The 15,138-nt window shown below is 41.1% G+C and overlaps 1 protein-coding gene across 2 annotated transcripts in view; it reads left to right on the plus strand.

The window, feature by feature from the left end:
• Positions 1-15,138, plus strand: part of rnf130 (ring finger protein 130) — a 32,333-nt gene that overhangs the window by 556 nt on the left and 16,639 nt on the right. For both annotated transcript variants that reach the window (XM_061892025.1, XM_061892024.1), the window contains exons 2-4: positions 1-223; positions 12,237-12,428; positions 12,496-12,746. The exon at positions 1-223 is cut by the window's left edge and continues 76 nt beyond it. In XM_061892025.1, coding sequence (XP_061748009.1) covers positions 1-223; positions 12,237-12,428; positions 12,496-12,746 — 666 coding nt within the window. The remainder of the gene's footprint in view (positions 224-12,236; positions 12,429-12,495; positions 12,747-15,138) is intronic.

Raw genomic sequence — 15,138 nt, forward strand, 5'->3', positions numbered from 1 at the left:
CTGGTCCTGGTCCTGGTCCAGACCACCTCTGTCTCGGCTGCCCGCTCGGACCGGAGCATGGCGCCGTCAGAGGAGTACGTCAGCGCCACGGTCAACGCCACGGTGCAGGACGCCAGAGGACACGTGGTCCACGTGATGAGCAGCGAGGACGTGACGTACGGGCAGAACTCTCCCAAGGTGGACGCCAGGGGCGTGGTGGTTAGACCGGCGCCGCATCACGGAGGTAAGGTGGCTCCAAAACGCCGTCTTGTCCTGGAGGGACGCACATTGAAGGTAGCGTGTCTGCAGAGTCTTGCGATGATGCGTTCAGGCGCTCAAGGTTGTTCAGGCTCTCAGGTGTCAGATTACGCTCCCACTTCCCAAGGACACTGCAGCATGCCGCATTCCCGCTCGGACCGGCGAGCATCTTCCTCGCCTCGCATCCATCCGACCTCTGTTCGACATTGACAACACGGCCTTTGACCTCCGTAGTTGAAACCTTACACACAACTCTCGAGATCGACCCAGTATCGCCCTTTTTTTTTTTCACCAAGAAAACTAAGGATGTGCAATACCACTGATCTTCTTACCCATCCAATTCCAAGAAAAAATCAGGCTGGTATCAGCAAGACTACCGTATTTCCTTGAATTGCCGCCGGGGCGCTAATTAATTTAAAACCTCTTCTCACTCCTGCGCTTACCAAAGGCATGCGGTAAAAGTAAACATGCGCTAATTATTTTAAAACCTCTTCTCACTCCGGCACTTACCAAAGTCATGCAGTAAAAATGTTTGTGTGACGTAAGCTTGGACCTTAAATCCTACTGAATAGCGCTTAATCTTCTTTCCTTTATACGATTTCAAATGACCGTTATTGAAATCAGCCTCCTCCATTTTGAAAATGATGACAGGGGAAGTGTCACTGGTGACGTCACGAGTTTGACCAGGCGGTAATACTAAGCATGCGCTAATTATTTTGTGAAGCGAGTTTGACCCGGCAGTAATTCAAGGCAGGCGCATATTATATGCCCTGCGGAAATTCAAGGAAATACGGTAATCCAATGCCGATACGTGTCTGGTAAAACTTTAAATTTTGTGTATTTTCAAATTAGATCATGTTTATCTAAAAAAAATAACACTAAATACATAAGAAAAAAAAGAAAAAAATTGGAATCAACCAATCAAAGTTTATTCATATAGCCCTTAATCATACGTGTCTCAAAGGGCTGCACAAGCCACATGTAATGAGGTAAAGCTGACTTTTTTAAACTAATAACTATTACACAATATACCTGGTCACCTATAACACAACGTCCATCCATCCGTTTTCTACCGCTTATCCCTTTTGGGGTCCAAGGGGGTGCTGCAGCCTATAGCTGAAACATTACAGACAACTCTCGAGATCGACCCAGTATCGGCCTTTTTTTTTTTTTTTTTTCACCAAGAAAACTAAGGATGTGCAATACCAAGTAAAATTCAGGCTGGTATCGGCAATATTAATCCAATGCCGATACGTGTCTGCTAACACTTTAAATGTTGTGTATCTTCAAATTCGATCATGTTTATCTAAAAAAATAACAGTAAATATGTAAGAAAAAAAGCAAAAAATTGTAATCAATCAATCAAAGTTTATTTATATACCCCTTAAAGGCCTACTGAAACCCACTACTACCGACCACGCAGTCTGATAGTTTATATATCAATGATGAAATATTAACATTGCAACACATGCCAATACGGCCTTTTTAGTTTACTAAATTGCCATTTTAAATTTCCTGCGAGTTTCTTGTTGAAAACGTCGCGGAATGATGGAGCGTACGCGTGGCGTCACGGACTGTAAGGAAATATTAGCGCTGCACCACCGGCGGCTAAAAGTCGTCTGCTTTGATCGCATAATTACACAGTATTTTGGACATCTGTGTTGCTGAATCTTTTGCAATTCGTTCAATTAATACTGGAGACTATAAAGAACAATGCTGTTGGTGGAAAGCGGTGGATTGCAGCTGTCTTTAGCACCGAGACACAGCCGGTGTTTCTTTGTTTGTTGTGAAGCAGAGCGGTCAAGCGAACATGTTTTCTCTACGTCAACCAGCATGTTTTTGGATGGGGAAATTGTGATATATATCTTACCGGAGACATCAGTGGATTATTCGTGGTCCTGCAGCAGCTGTCAAAAAAGGCAGCTATGAGCTTGGCTCCTCGGCTTCTCAGGGATCTTCCGGAATTATCCTAGTAAATGTGTTTAATTACATCTGAAACGCTCCTTTTTTTCTAGTCCTTCACTATCAATATCCTAATTCACCAATCCATCATCCTTGCTCAAATTAATGGGGAAATTGTTGCTTTCTCTGTCCAAATTGCTCTCACTGCTGATGGTTCCCATTATAAACAATGTGAATATGTGTGGAGCCCTGCAACTCGTGACGTCACGCGCACATACTTCCGATAAAGGCAGGGCTTTTCTATTAGCGACCAAAAGTTGCGAACTTTATCGTCGATGTTTTCTATTAAATCCTTTCAGCAAAAATATGCCAATATCGCGAAATGATCAAGTATGACACATAGAATGGACCTGCTATTACCGTTTAAATAAGAAAATCTCATTTCAGTAGGCCTTTAATCATACGTGTCTCAAAGGGCTGCACAAGCCACATGTAATGAGGTAAAGCTGACATTTTTAAACTAATAATTATTACACAATATTCCTGGTCACCTATAACACAACGTCCATCCATTATCTACCGCTTGTCCCTTTTGGGGTCGAGGTGGGTGCTGCGGCCTATCACAGCTGCATTTGGGCGGAAGGCGCGTTTTGTCTTAAAATATATATCATAACTTTTGAGCATTTTTGTAAATAAAAAAATATCAAAATTTGGCTCTTACCTGACTTTTCAGGTCTAAAAGTTTACACACCCCTGATCCAAAGAAATCTACCCCTGCCAACCTCAACGACTACCGCCCCGTAGCCCTCACCCCCATAGCAATGAAGTGCTTTGAGAAGCTAATCAAAGACCCCCCCCCTACTATTGACCCCCTGCAATTTGCATACCGCCCAAACAGGTTAACTGACGATGCAATCGCACACGTATTGCATACCACCACGACACACCTGGACAAAAGGCAGGGGAACTGTGTGAGAATCCTGTTCATAGACTACAGTTCTGCATTCAACACCATAGTCTCATCCAAAGTCGTCATCAAGCTCGAGGACCTGGGCTTGAACTCAACCCTCTGTCAGTGGGTCCTGGATTTCCTGAGAGACAGAACACAAGTAGTGAGAGCAGGGAACTGCACCTCATCACCCATCATCCTCATCACCGGTGCCCCCCAGGGCTGTGTTCTGAGCCCCCTCCTCTATTCACTCTACACACATGATTGTGTGGCTAAAAACACGACCAACTCCATTGTGAAATTTGCTGACGACACAGCTGTGGGGGCCCTGATATCCGGAAACGATGAGATGGCCTAACTGAGTAAAGTGAAGAACCTGGCACTGTGGTGTCAGGAGAACCACGTCGCCCTGAACGTCAGCAAGACCAAGGAGATCAGTGGATTTTAGGAGACGGGCAAGGAACTACAGTCCACTCAGCATAGACGGGACGCCGGTTGAAAGAGTGACCAACTTCAAATACCTCGGAGTAATAATATCAGAAGACCTGTCCTGGACCACACACTAGACAAAGTGGTGAAAAAGGCACAAAAGAGTCTCTACTTCCTCAGGAAACTAAAGAAGTCTAAGCTAAACCACAATATCCTCAGAAACTTTTACTCATGCACAACAGAGAGTGTCATGACTGGAAGCATCACCTCCTGGTTTGGGAGTAGCACCGCTCACGACCGCAACAGACTGCAGAGTGGCCAGATCAGCCGAGCGCACCATCGGAGGTGTGCTCCAAACCATCGGCAACATCTACGCCAGGCGGTGTAGATCCAAGGCCAAGAGGATTGGGAGGGACTGTAGTCAACCAAGCACCTGCCTCTTCTCACTGCTGCAGTCAGGCAAGCGCTACCGGAGTCTCACGGCCAACACGGAGAGACTCGGGAGTAGCTTCTATTCCCAAGCCATCAGACTTTTTAACTGCACTGCTGATTAACACTTACAAGAATTGCACAAAAACGCACGCACAAGAATCACTTTACTTACCGGCCAACTTACCACGGCCAACACGGAGAGACTCAGGAGGAGCTTCTATCCCCAAGCCATCAGACTGTTCAACTGCGCCGCTGATTAACACTTAACACAATTGCACAAAACCGTACGCACAAGATCACTTTACTTACCACTGTAATTACCGGAGTACAATACTCTTTTTTTCAATGACTGTAAATCGGGGGTCTCAAACTCATTTTACCTGGGGCTCACTGGATGCAGAGTCTGGGTGAGGCTGGGCCTCAAGAAAAAAATTCTTAAAAATGTTTTTGCATATTTCTCAGCATGTCTAGTTGTATAATGACGTTTCAAATTGTGTCCCTTGTGCACCGCAACTTTCTCTGTGCAAATAAGACACGTCGGGGTGTCCCTGTGCTCAACAAAGGAATATCACATCTTCCACTTTTCCTGGAATTGTCTTTGCTCATCACAAACCTTTTTCTTCACTGCAGGCTTTGAAAAAGACATGTTTGGGGTTGTGGAATATATTTGTATATAGCCGACGCACGGAGAATAATGTTATTTCCGCCATGTGTGTCGTTCTGCTTACTCCCTACGGCAACACAGCGGTCGGCGGAAAGTACCGGGATACAGAGCGCAAAAAAGTGACGGCTCCTAGAATGTTATCCGGCGTCATATAGAAATATATGTAATGTTAATCGTGTGAGGCAATGCAAATTAAACAATAAAAAAAACAAATAACCTGGACCAATTCAAACCGTTATCGCGGACTGTTATTACTGACGGACAGGTGTCGCGGTGTGACTGCAGCCAGGCACTTAAGAAAACCCTCGTCTCCATGGCAACGTCTCTGTCGCTTTCACTCATTTGCTGCTTTTCCACTAACGCAGGGGTAGGCAACACAGAACATTGAAAGACGGGACCCAAATAACACAATGTTGTCAAGCGCCATCCATGTAAAACTCGCGGGCCGCACTAACATTAAACTTTTATATTAATGTGGGGGCCGCAAAATAACGTCTCGCGGGCCGCGTGTCTGAGACACCTGCTGTAAAAAATGTAAAGACAAGAGTATAAAGAAGTCTTACTGTTCCATTACCTTTGTTCATACTACTGTCACTACTCAACTGCCAAAGAACTGTAGACACCTTAATTTTTGTTGCTTTCTATACTGTATATACTCAGGGTATCCGCGGATCCTTAAAACGTCTTTAAAAGTCTTATATTCATGTATCTAAAATTAAGGCCTTAAAAAGTATTACATTTATTAGAAATTCCTAAGATGGTTTTAAATTCAGTACTCAATGGTCTAAAATTGTCGGGCCAGTTTTTTTGTTTTTTTTCGGGCATGTCGAGTAAAAGTTACGGCACGTCTTTGAGTAAAAGTGAGTGACTTCAGTGCGCAGACTCCTTCCTTTCTTCGTCGTGTCCCGCCTTTCAGTCAGCATGGGGAAATGCAAGTTTTGCGAGCGTTGGCTGGAGGACAGCGGTTTAAAAGCTGGCTTAAGCCTGTTGCCAATCCCGAGGAGGCCAGGTGCATACTTTGTAAAAGGGATTTCAAACTTGGCACCATGGGAATTAGAGCGGTCGGATCCCACATGCAGTGCGGTAAGCATAAAATCGCGGCAAAGAGCCAAAAACAAACACCGGGCATCTCTCAGTTCTGCGTGGGTCCAGCGCCATACCCCCCCCCCCCCCCCCCCCCCCCCCCAGCTAGCAACAACTGCCGCTAGCAGCACTGACCTGACACTAATCTTCGGCGGGACAGCAACATTAAAATCCGAGGTGTTATAGATCATTCCTACTCTTCAAATGACGGGATTGGCGATCTTTTTCGTGTGATGTTGCCTGATTCTCAGGTTGCCAATACATTTTCCTGCGGAAAGGATAAAACAGCATATATTACGAGACACGGATTAGCACCTCACATCCAAAACCTGCTCTTCGACCAAGTCAACTGGTCTCGGTATGTGTTAATGTTCGATGAAACACTGAATCACAGCACGAAGAAGAAACGACTGGATGTCCATGTTTTGTTGTTGATGTTATAATACTGTTTTGCACTATTATTGCACTATTATTGACCAAATGTCATTTGTTTTTACCCTCACCTCAGTTATGATTTTACTGGCATTCGTGTTGGTTTGTTTGTTTTGGATGTCAAAGTTTTTGGATCTCTCAAGATTTTTGATAAGCATGGTGCTTGTCAGTTTGTTTATTAATAAACATACAAAAAGTAAACTTCACTGATCATTGAGGTTGTAGTACAGTGGGATCCCCAACCATCGCTTATATTTATAGATTTTTTATTATTTTTTTCGGTTTTAAATTTCATTCAATGTGGCATTAAAAAGGTCTTAAAAAGTCTTAAATTTTACTTGCTGAAACCTGCAGATACCCTGATACTGTCATACTACAAACCCCGTTTCCATATGTGTTGGGAAATTGTGTTAGATGTAAATATACACGGAATACAATGATTTGCAAAACCTTTTAAACCCATATTCAGTTGAATGCACTACAAAGACAAGATATTTGATGTTCAAACTCATAAAAAAAAATTTTTTTTGCAAATAATAATTAACTTAGAATTTCATGGCTGCAACACGTGCCAAAGTAGTAGGGAGAGGACATGTTCATCACTGTGTTACATCCCCTTTTCTATTAACAACACTCAATAAACGTTTGGGAACTGAGGAAACTAATTGTTGAAGCTTTGAAAGTGGAATTCTTTCCCATTCTTGTTTTATGTAGAGGTTCAGTCGTTCAACAGTCCGTCCGGGGTCTCCGCTGTCGTATTTTACGCTTCATAATGCGCCACACATTTTCGATAGGAGACAGGTCTGGACTGCAGGCGGGCCAGGAAAGTACCCGCACTCTTTTTTTACGAACCCACGCTGTTGTAACACTTGTCTTGCTAAAATAAGCAGGGGCGTCCATGATAACGTTGCTTGGATTACAACATATGTTGCTCCAAGACCTGTGTGGACCATTCAGCATTTTTGGTGCCTTCACAGATGTGTAAGTTACCCATGCCTTGGCCAATAATACACCCCCATACCCTCACAGATACTGGCTTTTGAACTTTGCGCCTATAACAATCCGAATGGTTATTTTCCTCTTCGTTCTGGAGGACACCACATCCTCTGTTTCCAAATATAATTTGAAATGTGGACTCGTCAGACTACAGAACACCTTTCCACTTTGCATCAGTCCATCTCAGATGAGCTCGGGCCCAGCCAAAGGCGTTGGCGTTTCAGGATATTGTTGATAAATGAGTTTGGCTTTGCATAGTAGAGTTTTAACTTGCACTTACAGATGTAGCGACCAACTGTAGTTCCTGAGCCCATGTGGTGATATCCTTTACACACTGATGTCGGTTTTTGGTGCAGTACCGCCTGAGGGATCAAAGGTCCATAATATCGCTTACGTGCAGTAATTTCGGCAGATTCTATGAATTTTTTTATGATTTTAAAGGCCTACTGAAATGAGATTTTCTTATTTAAACAGGGATAGCAGGTCCATTCTATGTGTCATACTTGATTATTTTTGCGATATTGCCATATTTTTGCTGAAAGGATTTAGTAGAGAACATCGACAATAAAGTTTGCAACTTTTGGTCGCTAATAAAAAAATCCTTGCTTTTACCGGAAGTAGCAATACCATGTGCGCGTGATGTCACCGGTGTGAGGGCTCCTCACATCTTCTCATTGTTTACAATCATAGCCACCAGCAGCTAGTGCGATTCGGACCGAGAAAGCAACAATTTCCCCATTAATTTGAGCGAGGATGAAAGATTCGTGGATGAGGATATTGAGAGTGAAGGACTAGAAAAAAAAAGGGGAGGACGGTGGGAGCGATTCAGATGTTATTCGACACATTTACTAGGATAATTCTGGAAAATCCCTTATCTGCTTATTGTGTTACTATTGTTTTAGTGAGGGGTGTGGCCACGGGTGTGGTGACCGCCAGTGTCTCTGGTGGGAGGAGGTAATAGTCCGCAACAGCTGCAGGACGCACGGTGATAGCCGACTTATTACCACAATTTTCTCACCGAAACCTGCCGGTTGACATGTGGTCGGGAACCATGTTCGCTTGACCGCTCTGTTCCATAGTACAGCTTCACCTTCGGGAATTTTAAACAAGGAAACACCGGCTGTGTTTGTGTGGCTAAAGGCAGCCGCAATACACCGCTTTCCACCTACATCTTTCTACTTTGACATCTCCATTATTAATTGAACAAATTGCAAAAGATTCAGCAACACAAATATCCAGAATATTGTGTAATTATGCGATTAAAGCAGACTACTTATAGCTTGGATCGAGCTAGAAAAAAATGTCCGCTACAACCCAAGACGTCAAACGCACGCGTCATCATACGCGTGTGTTAAAATTGCAATTTAGTAAACTAAAAAGGCCGTATTGGCATGTGTTGCAATGTTAATATTTCATTATTGATATATAAACTATCAGACTGCGTGGTCGGTAGTAGTGGGTTTCAGTAGGCCTTTAAGGACCGTAGATGGTAAAATCCCTAAATTCCTTGCAATAGCTCGTTGAGAAATGTTGTTCTAAAACTGTTCGACAATTGTTTACAAAGTGGTGACCCTCGCCCCATCCTTGTTTGTGAATTACTTAGCATTTCATGGAAGCTGCTTTTATGCCCAATCATGGCACCCACCTGTTCCCAATTAGCCTGCACACCTGTGGTATGTTCCATATAAGTGTTTGATGAGCATTCCTCAACTTCATCAGTATTTATTGCCACCTTTCCCAACTTCTTTGTCATGTGTTGCTGGCATCAAATCCTAAAGTTAAAGGGGAACATTATCAGCACACCTATGTAAGCGTCAATATATACCTTGATGTTGCAGATAAAAGACCATATATTTTTTTAACCGATTTCCGAACTCTAAATGGGTGAATTTTGGCGAATTAAACGCCTTTCTATTATTTACTCTCGGAGCGATGACGTCACAACGTGACGTCACCTAGGTAGTCAACCGCCATTTTCTCATTATAAACATACAGCTCTGTTATTTTCCGTTTTTTCGACTGTTTTCAGTACCTTGGAGACATCATGCCTTGTCGGTGTGTTGTCGGAGGGTGTAACAACACGATCAGGGACGGATTCAACTTGATTTTTGTACAATGTGCATCGATTAGCACGGCATGCTAATCGATGCTGACATGCTATTTAGGATAGCTGTATGTACAGTTGCAGCTATATTTGCATCCAGCCTTTCCCTCCACCCACATTTAATGCCAAACAAAGACTTACAAATCGACGGATTTAAGTTGCTCCAGTGTTACAAGATGCGAAAGTCCCGATCGTTTGGTCTGCACATTTTACCGGCGATGCTAAGGCAGACATGGCCCAGAGAGATGTATGGATATCCTGCAGATGTATTTCCAACTATAAAGTCAACAAAATCACAAAGGTGAGTTTTGTTGATGTTTTTGACTTATGTGCTAATCAGACATATTTGGTCGCAGCATGACTGCCAGCTAATCGATGCTAACATGCTATTTAGACTAGGTGTATGTACATTTGTAGCTATATTTGCATCCAGCATTTTCCTCCACCCACATTTAATGCCAAACAAACACTTACCAATCGACAGATATAAGTTGCTCCAGTGTCACAAAATGCGAAAGTCCCGATCGTTTGGTCTGCACATTTTACCGGCGTTGCTAAGGCAGACATGGCCGAATAGCGTCAATAGCTATTCGCTCAATTACTTCAGTTTCTTCTTCAATTTCATTTTCGCTGTCTGCCTCCATACTCCAACCATCCGTTTCAATACATGCGTAATCTGTTGAATCGCTTAAGCCGCTGAAATCCGATTCTGAATCCGAGCTAATGTCGCTATATCTTGCTGTGCTATCCGCCTGGATAGCATGTATATCACTGGATGACGTCACAGGAAAATGGACGATGGCTTCACAGATAGCGAAAATCAGGCACTTTAAAGCCTATTTTAGAGATATTCCACAATGGGTAAAATTTTGAAAAAACATTCAAAAAATAAAATAAGCCACGGGGAAATGATTTTTATTGGTTTTAACCCTTCTGAAATTGTGATAATGTTCCCCTTTAATGATTTTTTGCCCCCCAAAAAAATGTTTGTTTGAACATCAAATATGTTGTCTTTATAGTATATTCAACTGAATATGGGTTGAAAATGGTCAGCAGATCATTGTATGCCGTTTATATTTACATCTAACACAATTTCCCAACTCATATGGAAACAGGGTTTGTATTTGATATTGCACTGGTACTGTATTTGGCTACTTTACTTCTACCTGTTCTGATACTTCTACCATAACTACTGTGACTTATTGTGCAACTTATTGTCTTGTAATTAATGTACCTCATAGCTATTCAAACTTTTGTATTTTTTGTATTTAGTTAATTAGATTCTGCCACTAGTGTTTGGATCCAACTGTACGCAATATCTGAAGAACATGGAAATAAGCATTTCACTGTGTTGTACTCTGCATGTGACGAATAAAACCTTGAACCTTGAAATATTAGAAGTTCTCAAAATAAAAATAGAATATATTTAAAGTGCAAGCAAAATTGAGATAATCCCAAAAATTTTTTATGAATTATTAAAAAAATATATAACAATTATAAACACAGTTAAATGTGGAACTGAACATTAATATTTTCGTACAGGCAGAATTTTTATTCTATTCTTATATGGGAAAATCACCAGTGAGAGTGTAAGAAAAAAGACAAAAATTGGAATGTAATGAGATAAAGCTGATATTTTAAAACTAATAATTATTACAAAATATACCTAGTCACCTATAACTCTTAAGTTTTGTCTTTAAATGTATATAATGTCTGTTTTTAGCAATTTTTAAATACCAAATCTCAAATTTCTATTGTATTCTATTCTTACATGGGGAAATAAACAGTAAAAATGTAAGAAAAAAGAGCAAAAAAATCGGTATGTAATGAGAAAAAGCAGAAATGTTCTGTGTGGAGGGTAATTTGTGTCTATTATTACAAAAGCTTTTGTATTTTTTTAACACAGACTTTGTGTTACTACATTTTTTGCGTTCGAATTTTGTGAACTGAAATTTTCTACGTCATTGTATGCTTACAATTTCATTGGAAAAAATGTGTGAGCAAAATACTAACAAAATTCAGTGTAAAAATTCTGGTCAATACAAATTTTCAGCAGTTCTTTTTTACAATTAATATTTTTACACTGTTTTTTTACACTGAATTTTGAAACACTAAATATTTGTAACACCTAATTTTAATACGTTGATATTTTTTTTACACTGAATTTTAATACGCGGATTATTTTACACTGAAAATTTAATACACTGAATATTAATACGCTGATTTTTTTACTCTGGATTTTTATACATTGATTTTTTTACTCTGAATATTTTTACACTGAATTTTAATACATTGAATATTTTTTACACTGAATTTTAATACACTGAATATTTTTACACTGAATTTTATTACATTGATTTTTATTACACTGAATTTTAAATACATTGATTTTTATTACTCTTAGTTTTAATACATTGATTTTGTTTACACTGAATTTTTATAACCTGAATATTTTTACACTGAATTCTAATACGCTTATTTTTTCTACACTGATTTTTTTTTTTTGGTCTGAATATTTTTACACTGACATTTTATATACTGAATTTTAATGCTGATTTTTTTTTTTACTCTGAATATTTTTACACTGATTTTTTTTCACTGAATTTTAATACACTGATTTTACACTGAATTTTAATGCACTGAATATTTTTACACTGAATTTTAATACGTAGATTTTTTTACTCTGAATTTTTATTCACTGAATTTTAATATACAGATTTTTTTTTCTTTGAATATTTTTACACTGAATTTTGATACACTGAATATTGTATGTATACAGTAGTGTAGTAAGCCTATGTATTCATTACAAACAAGGCAGAGCTTTTTTCTCACAAGTATATTCAATATTTTCAGCCACAGTTTGAACAGTAACACGGTGTGTGAATATAGGACAATAAAACAGTGTACTTTAACCAAGTGATTCTTTGGCATACCACCAGGTGGAACCATACAGTTTGAGAATCACTGTTCCAGACAACTAAGCAACCCGCCTTTGTGTGTGTCCTCAGTGATGGACAAGCAGGGCTGCGACCCCCGCACCCGCTTCCTGGCCCCTCCCCGTGGCGTCCAGTGGGTGGCGCTGCTGCAGAGAGGAAACTGCACCTTCAAGGAAAAGATCCTGAAGGCCGCCACCTTTAACGCCTCTGCCGTGCTCATCTACAACAACTCCACCAACAAGACGGTCAAGATGGGCCACGAAGGTTTGCTGACCGCCTTTAGCATGCCAGCAGAAGCATGTCCTGGTTGGTGACCTGGTCTTGTGTGCAGGGACGGGCGACACGGTGGCAGTCATGATAACTGAAGGCTACGGCAAGGAGATCCTGGCCAACCTGGAGCGGAACCTGACGGTGGTGGTCACCGTTCTGGTGGGTCAGCGTAGTCCCACCAAGAACATCAACCGAGGTTCGCTGGTCTTCGTTTCCATCTCCTTCATCGTCCTCATGATCATCTCTTCAGCCTGGCTCATCTTCTACTTCATCCAGAAGATCCGCTACAGTGGCGCCCGCGACCGCAGCCAGGTGTGCTAGCACTTTAGCATGCTCATTCACCAGCTACAGTACGTGTTTGTTTACACGCTTTGTCCTGTATGGGACCAATACATCCTCATAGGTGTTTGTGTCTCTTGTGCATGCATTAGCATGTTAGCATGCTAATTCAATCGCTACATGTTTGTTTACGTTTAATGCTGTGCGTTACCATCTGTTGTGTGTATGTGCTAGCATGCTCATTAATCCGCTACATGTTTGTTTACACGGTTTGTCCTGTATGTAGGGCTGGGCGATATGGCCTTTTATTAATATCTCGATATTTTTGGGCCATGTCACGATACACGATATATATCACAATATTTTGCCTTAGCCTTGAATGAACACTTGATGCATATAATCACAGCAGTATGATGATTCTATGTGTCTACATTAAAACATTCTTGTTCATACTGCAATAATATATGCTCATTTTAAACTTTAATGCAGAGAGGGAAGTCCCAACTAAGTCTATTTAGCAAAACTGTATTTATTAAACAGTTATTAAGCAGTGGCACAATCATTCATGTCATTTCCAACACAGAAAGTGCAAGATTGTCAGACATTTTAAAACAAGCTAGTAGTGCACTAAGATGACATATCGAAACAACACTACATTAAAGTGCACTTTTTGTACAGAACGCCACTACAATAGTTAAAAACAAAAAAAAGGGCTTTTTTCTGCATGATGTCACTCAAGATATTTCAAAAACTGTCAAATTAAAATGAGCTGCATAATACGAAATCAAAAAGTGTATGTCCTAGGGCTGGGCGATATATCGATGTAAACAATATATCGCAGGTTTGTCTCTGTGCGATATAAAAAATGACGATATCGTAATATTCGATTATATGTTCTCACGCCGTTTGTTTTTAGCTGCGGGCGTTACTCATTCCTTCTCGTGTCTCCTTTTCACAGAGGCATAAAACAAGCCCGCCTTCTTACATACGTCACCTATTCTTGCGCGTCTAGCATCATGCGCTCTCGCCGAGAGCTAACGTTAACACTGCTAACGTTAGCTGAGGACATTAAAATACAGGCGATTCTCACAACTTCTCTTCTCTCCTTCTCACAAAGACAGAAAACGAGCCCGGCTTCTTACATACGTCACATACAGATGCGCGTCTAGCGTCATACGCTCTCGCCGACCAGAGAGGTAGCAGCTTGGCTAACGATAGCTGAGAGGTTGGACATTTATTCCGTATTTTGTTTATAGTCATATCAAATAAAGATGCATTAAATAGACAAATGCAACTTGAATTACAACATTATATTTTGTAACATACCAGACAGTGTCATTTCTTTTAATATCTCATTGACAAAATTATTCAACTCCTTGAAGATCATAACTCTTAAGAACAGAATTTGAATAAGGTCGTTTCACTCAGGTGTTGAAAACACCTGTAGATGTAATTAGAACCATAATGAGCAACAATTAAACTGATTGAAAAAGACTGTGACGCTCAGCTTCTTGTAGATGGTCAATGGTGTATTTGCAACATGGTGAAGTCCAGGGAGTGGTCAAAGAAGTCAAGAAAGGAGGTAAATTCTCATAAGAAAGGATATGGATATAAGAAAATAGCAAAGACATTACACATTCCAAGAGACACAGTTGGGAGCATAATTCGCAAGTTTAAAGCTAAACGCACAGTGGAAACACTACCTGGGCGTGGTAGAAAGAGGATGCTGTGTGCAACTGCTGTCCGGTATTTGAAGCGTACAGTGGTGAAAAATCCCCGGGTAACAGCTGAGGAACTACAACAGGACATTGCAGAGGGGGGAACAAGGCGCGCGCTACGAGATGAAGGCTTGCATGCCAGAACTCCCAGGCGCAACCCACTTCTGACTACCAGGCACAAGAAAAATGGACTCCAGTATGCCAAAAATCATCTGGAATAACCCCAGAGGTTTTGGGAAACTGTTCTATGGAGTGATGAGACAAAACTGGAACTCTTTGGGCCTATGAATCAACGTTATGTCTGGAGGAGAAAAAATTAAACTTACAAAGAGAAGAACACCTTTCCTACTGTTAAGCATGGTGGGGGGTCAATCATGCTCTGGGGCTGTTTCTTTGTCTCAGGTACCTGGAGTCTCTAACGCGTTCAAGGCATTATGAATTCTATTTCCTACCAGGATATATTAGCTGCAAATGTCATGAAGTCAGTGACGAAGCTGAGACTTGGGAGACATTGGACCTTCCAACAGGACAACGATCCCAAGCATACCTCCAAATCAACATCAGAGTGGTTGCAGAAGAAGGGCTGGAAGACTCTAGAGTGGCCTTCACAGTCGCCAGACCTAAATCCTATAGAAAACCTGTGGTGGGACTTGAAGAAGGCAGTTGCAGCACGCAAGCCCAAGAATATGAATGAACTGGAGGCCTTT

The sequence above is a fragment of the Nerophis ophidion genome, linkage group LG29 (genome assembly GCF_033978795.1).
Source record: "Nerophis ophidion isolate RoL-2023_Sa linkage group LG29, RoL_Noph_v1.0, whole genome shotgun sequence".
Classification (NCBI taxonomy): Eukaryota; Metazoa; Chordata; class Actinopteri; order Syngnathiformes; family Syngnathidae; genus Nerophis; species Nerophis ophidion.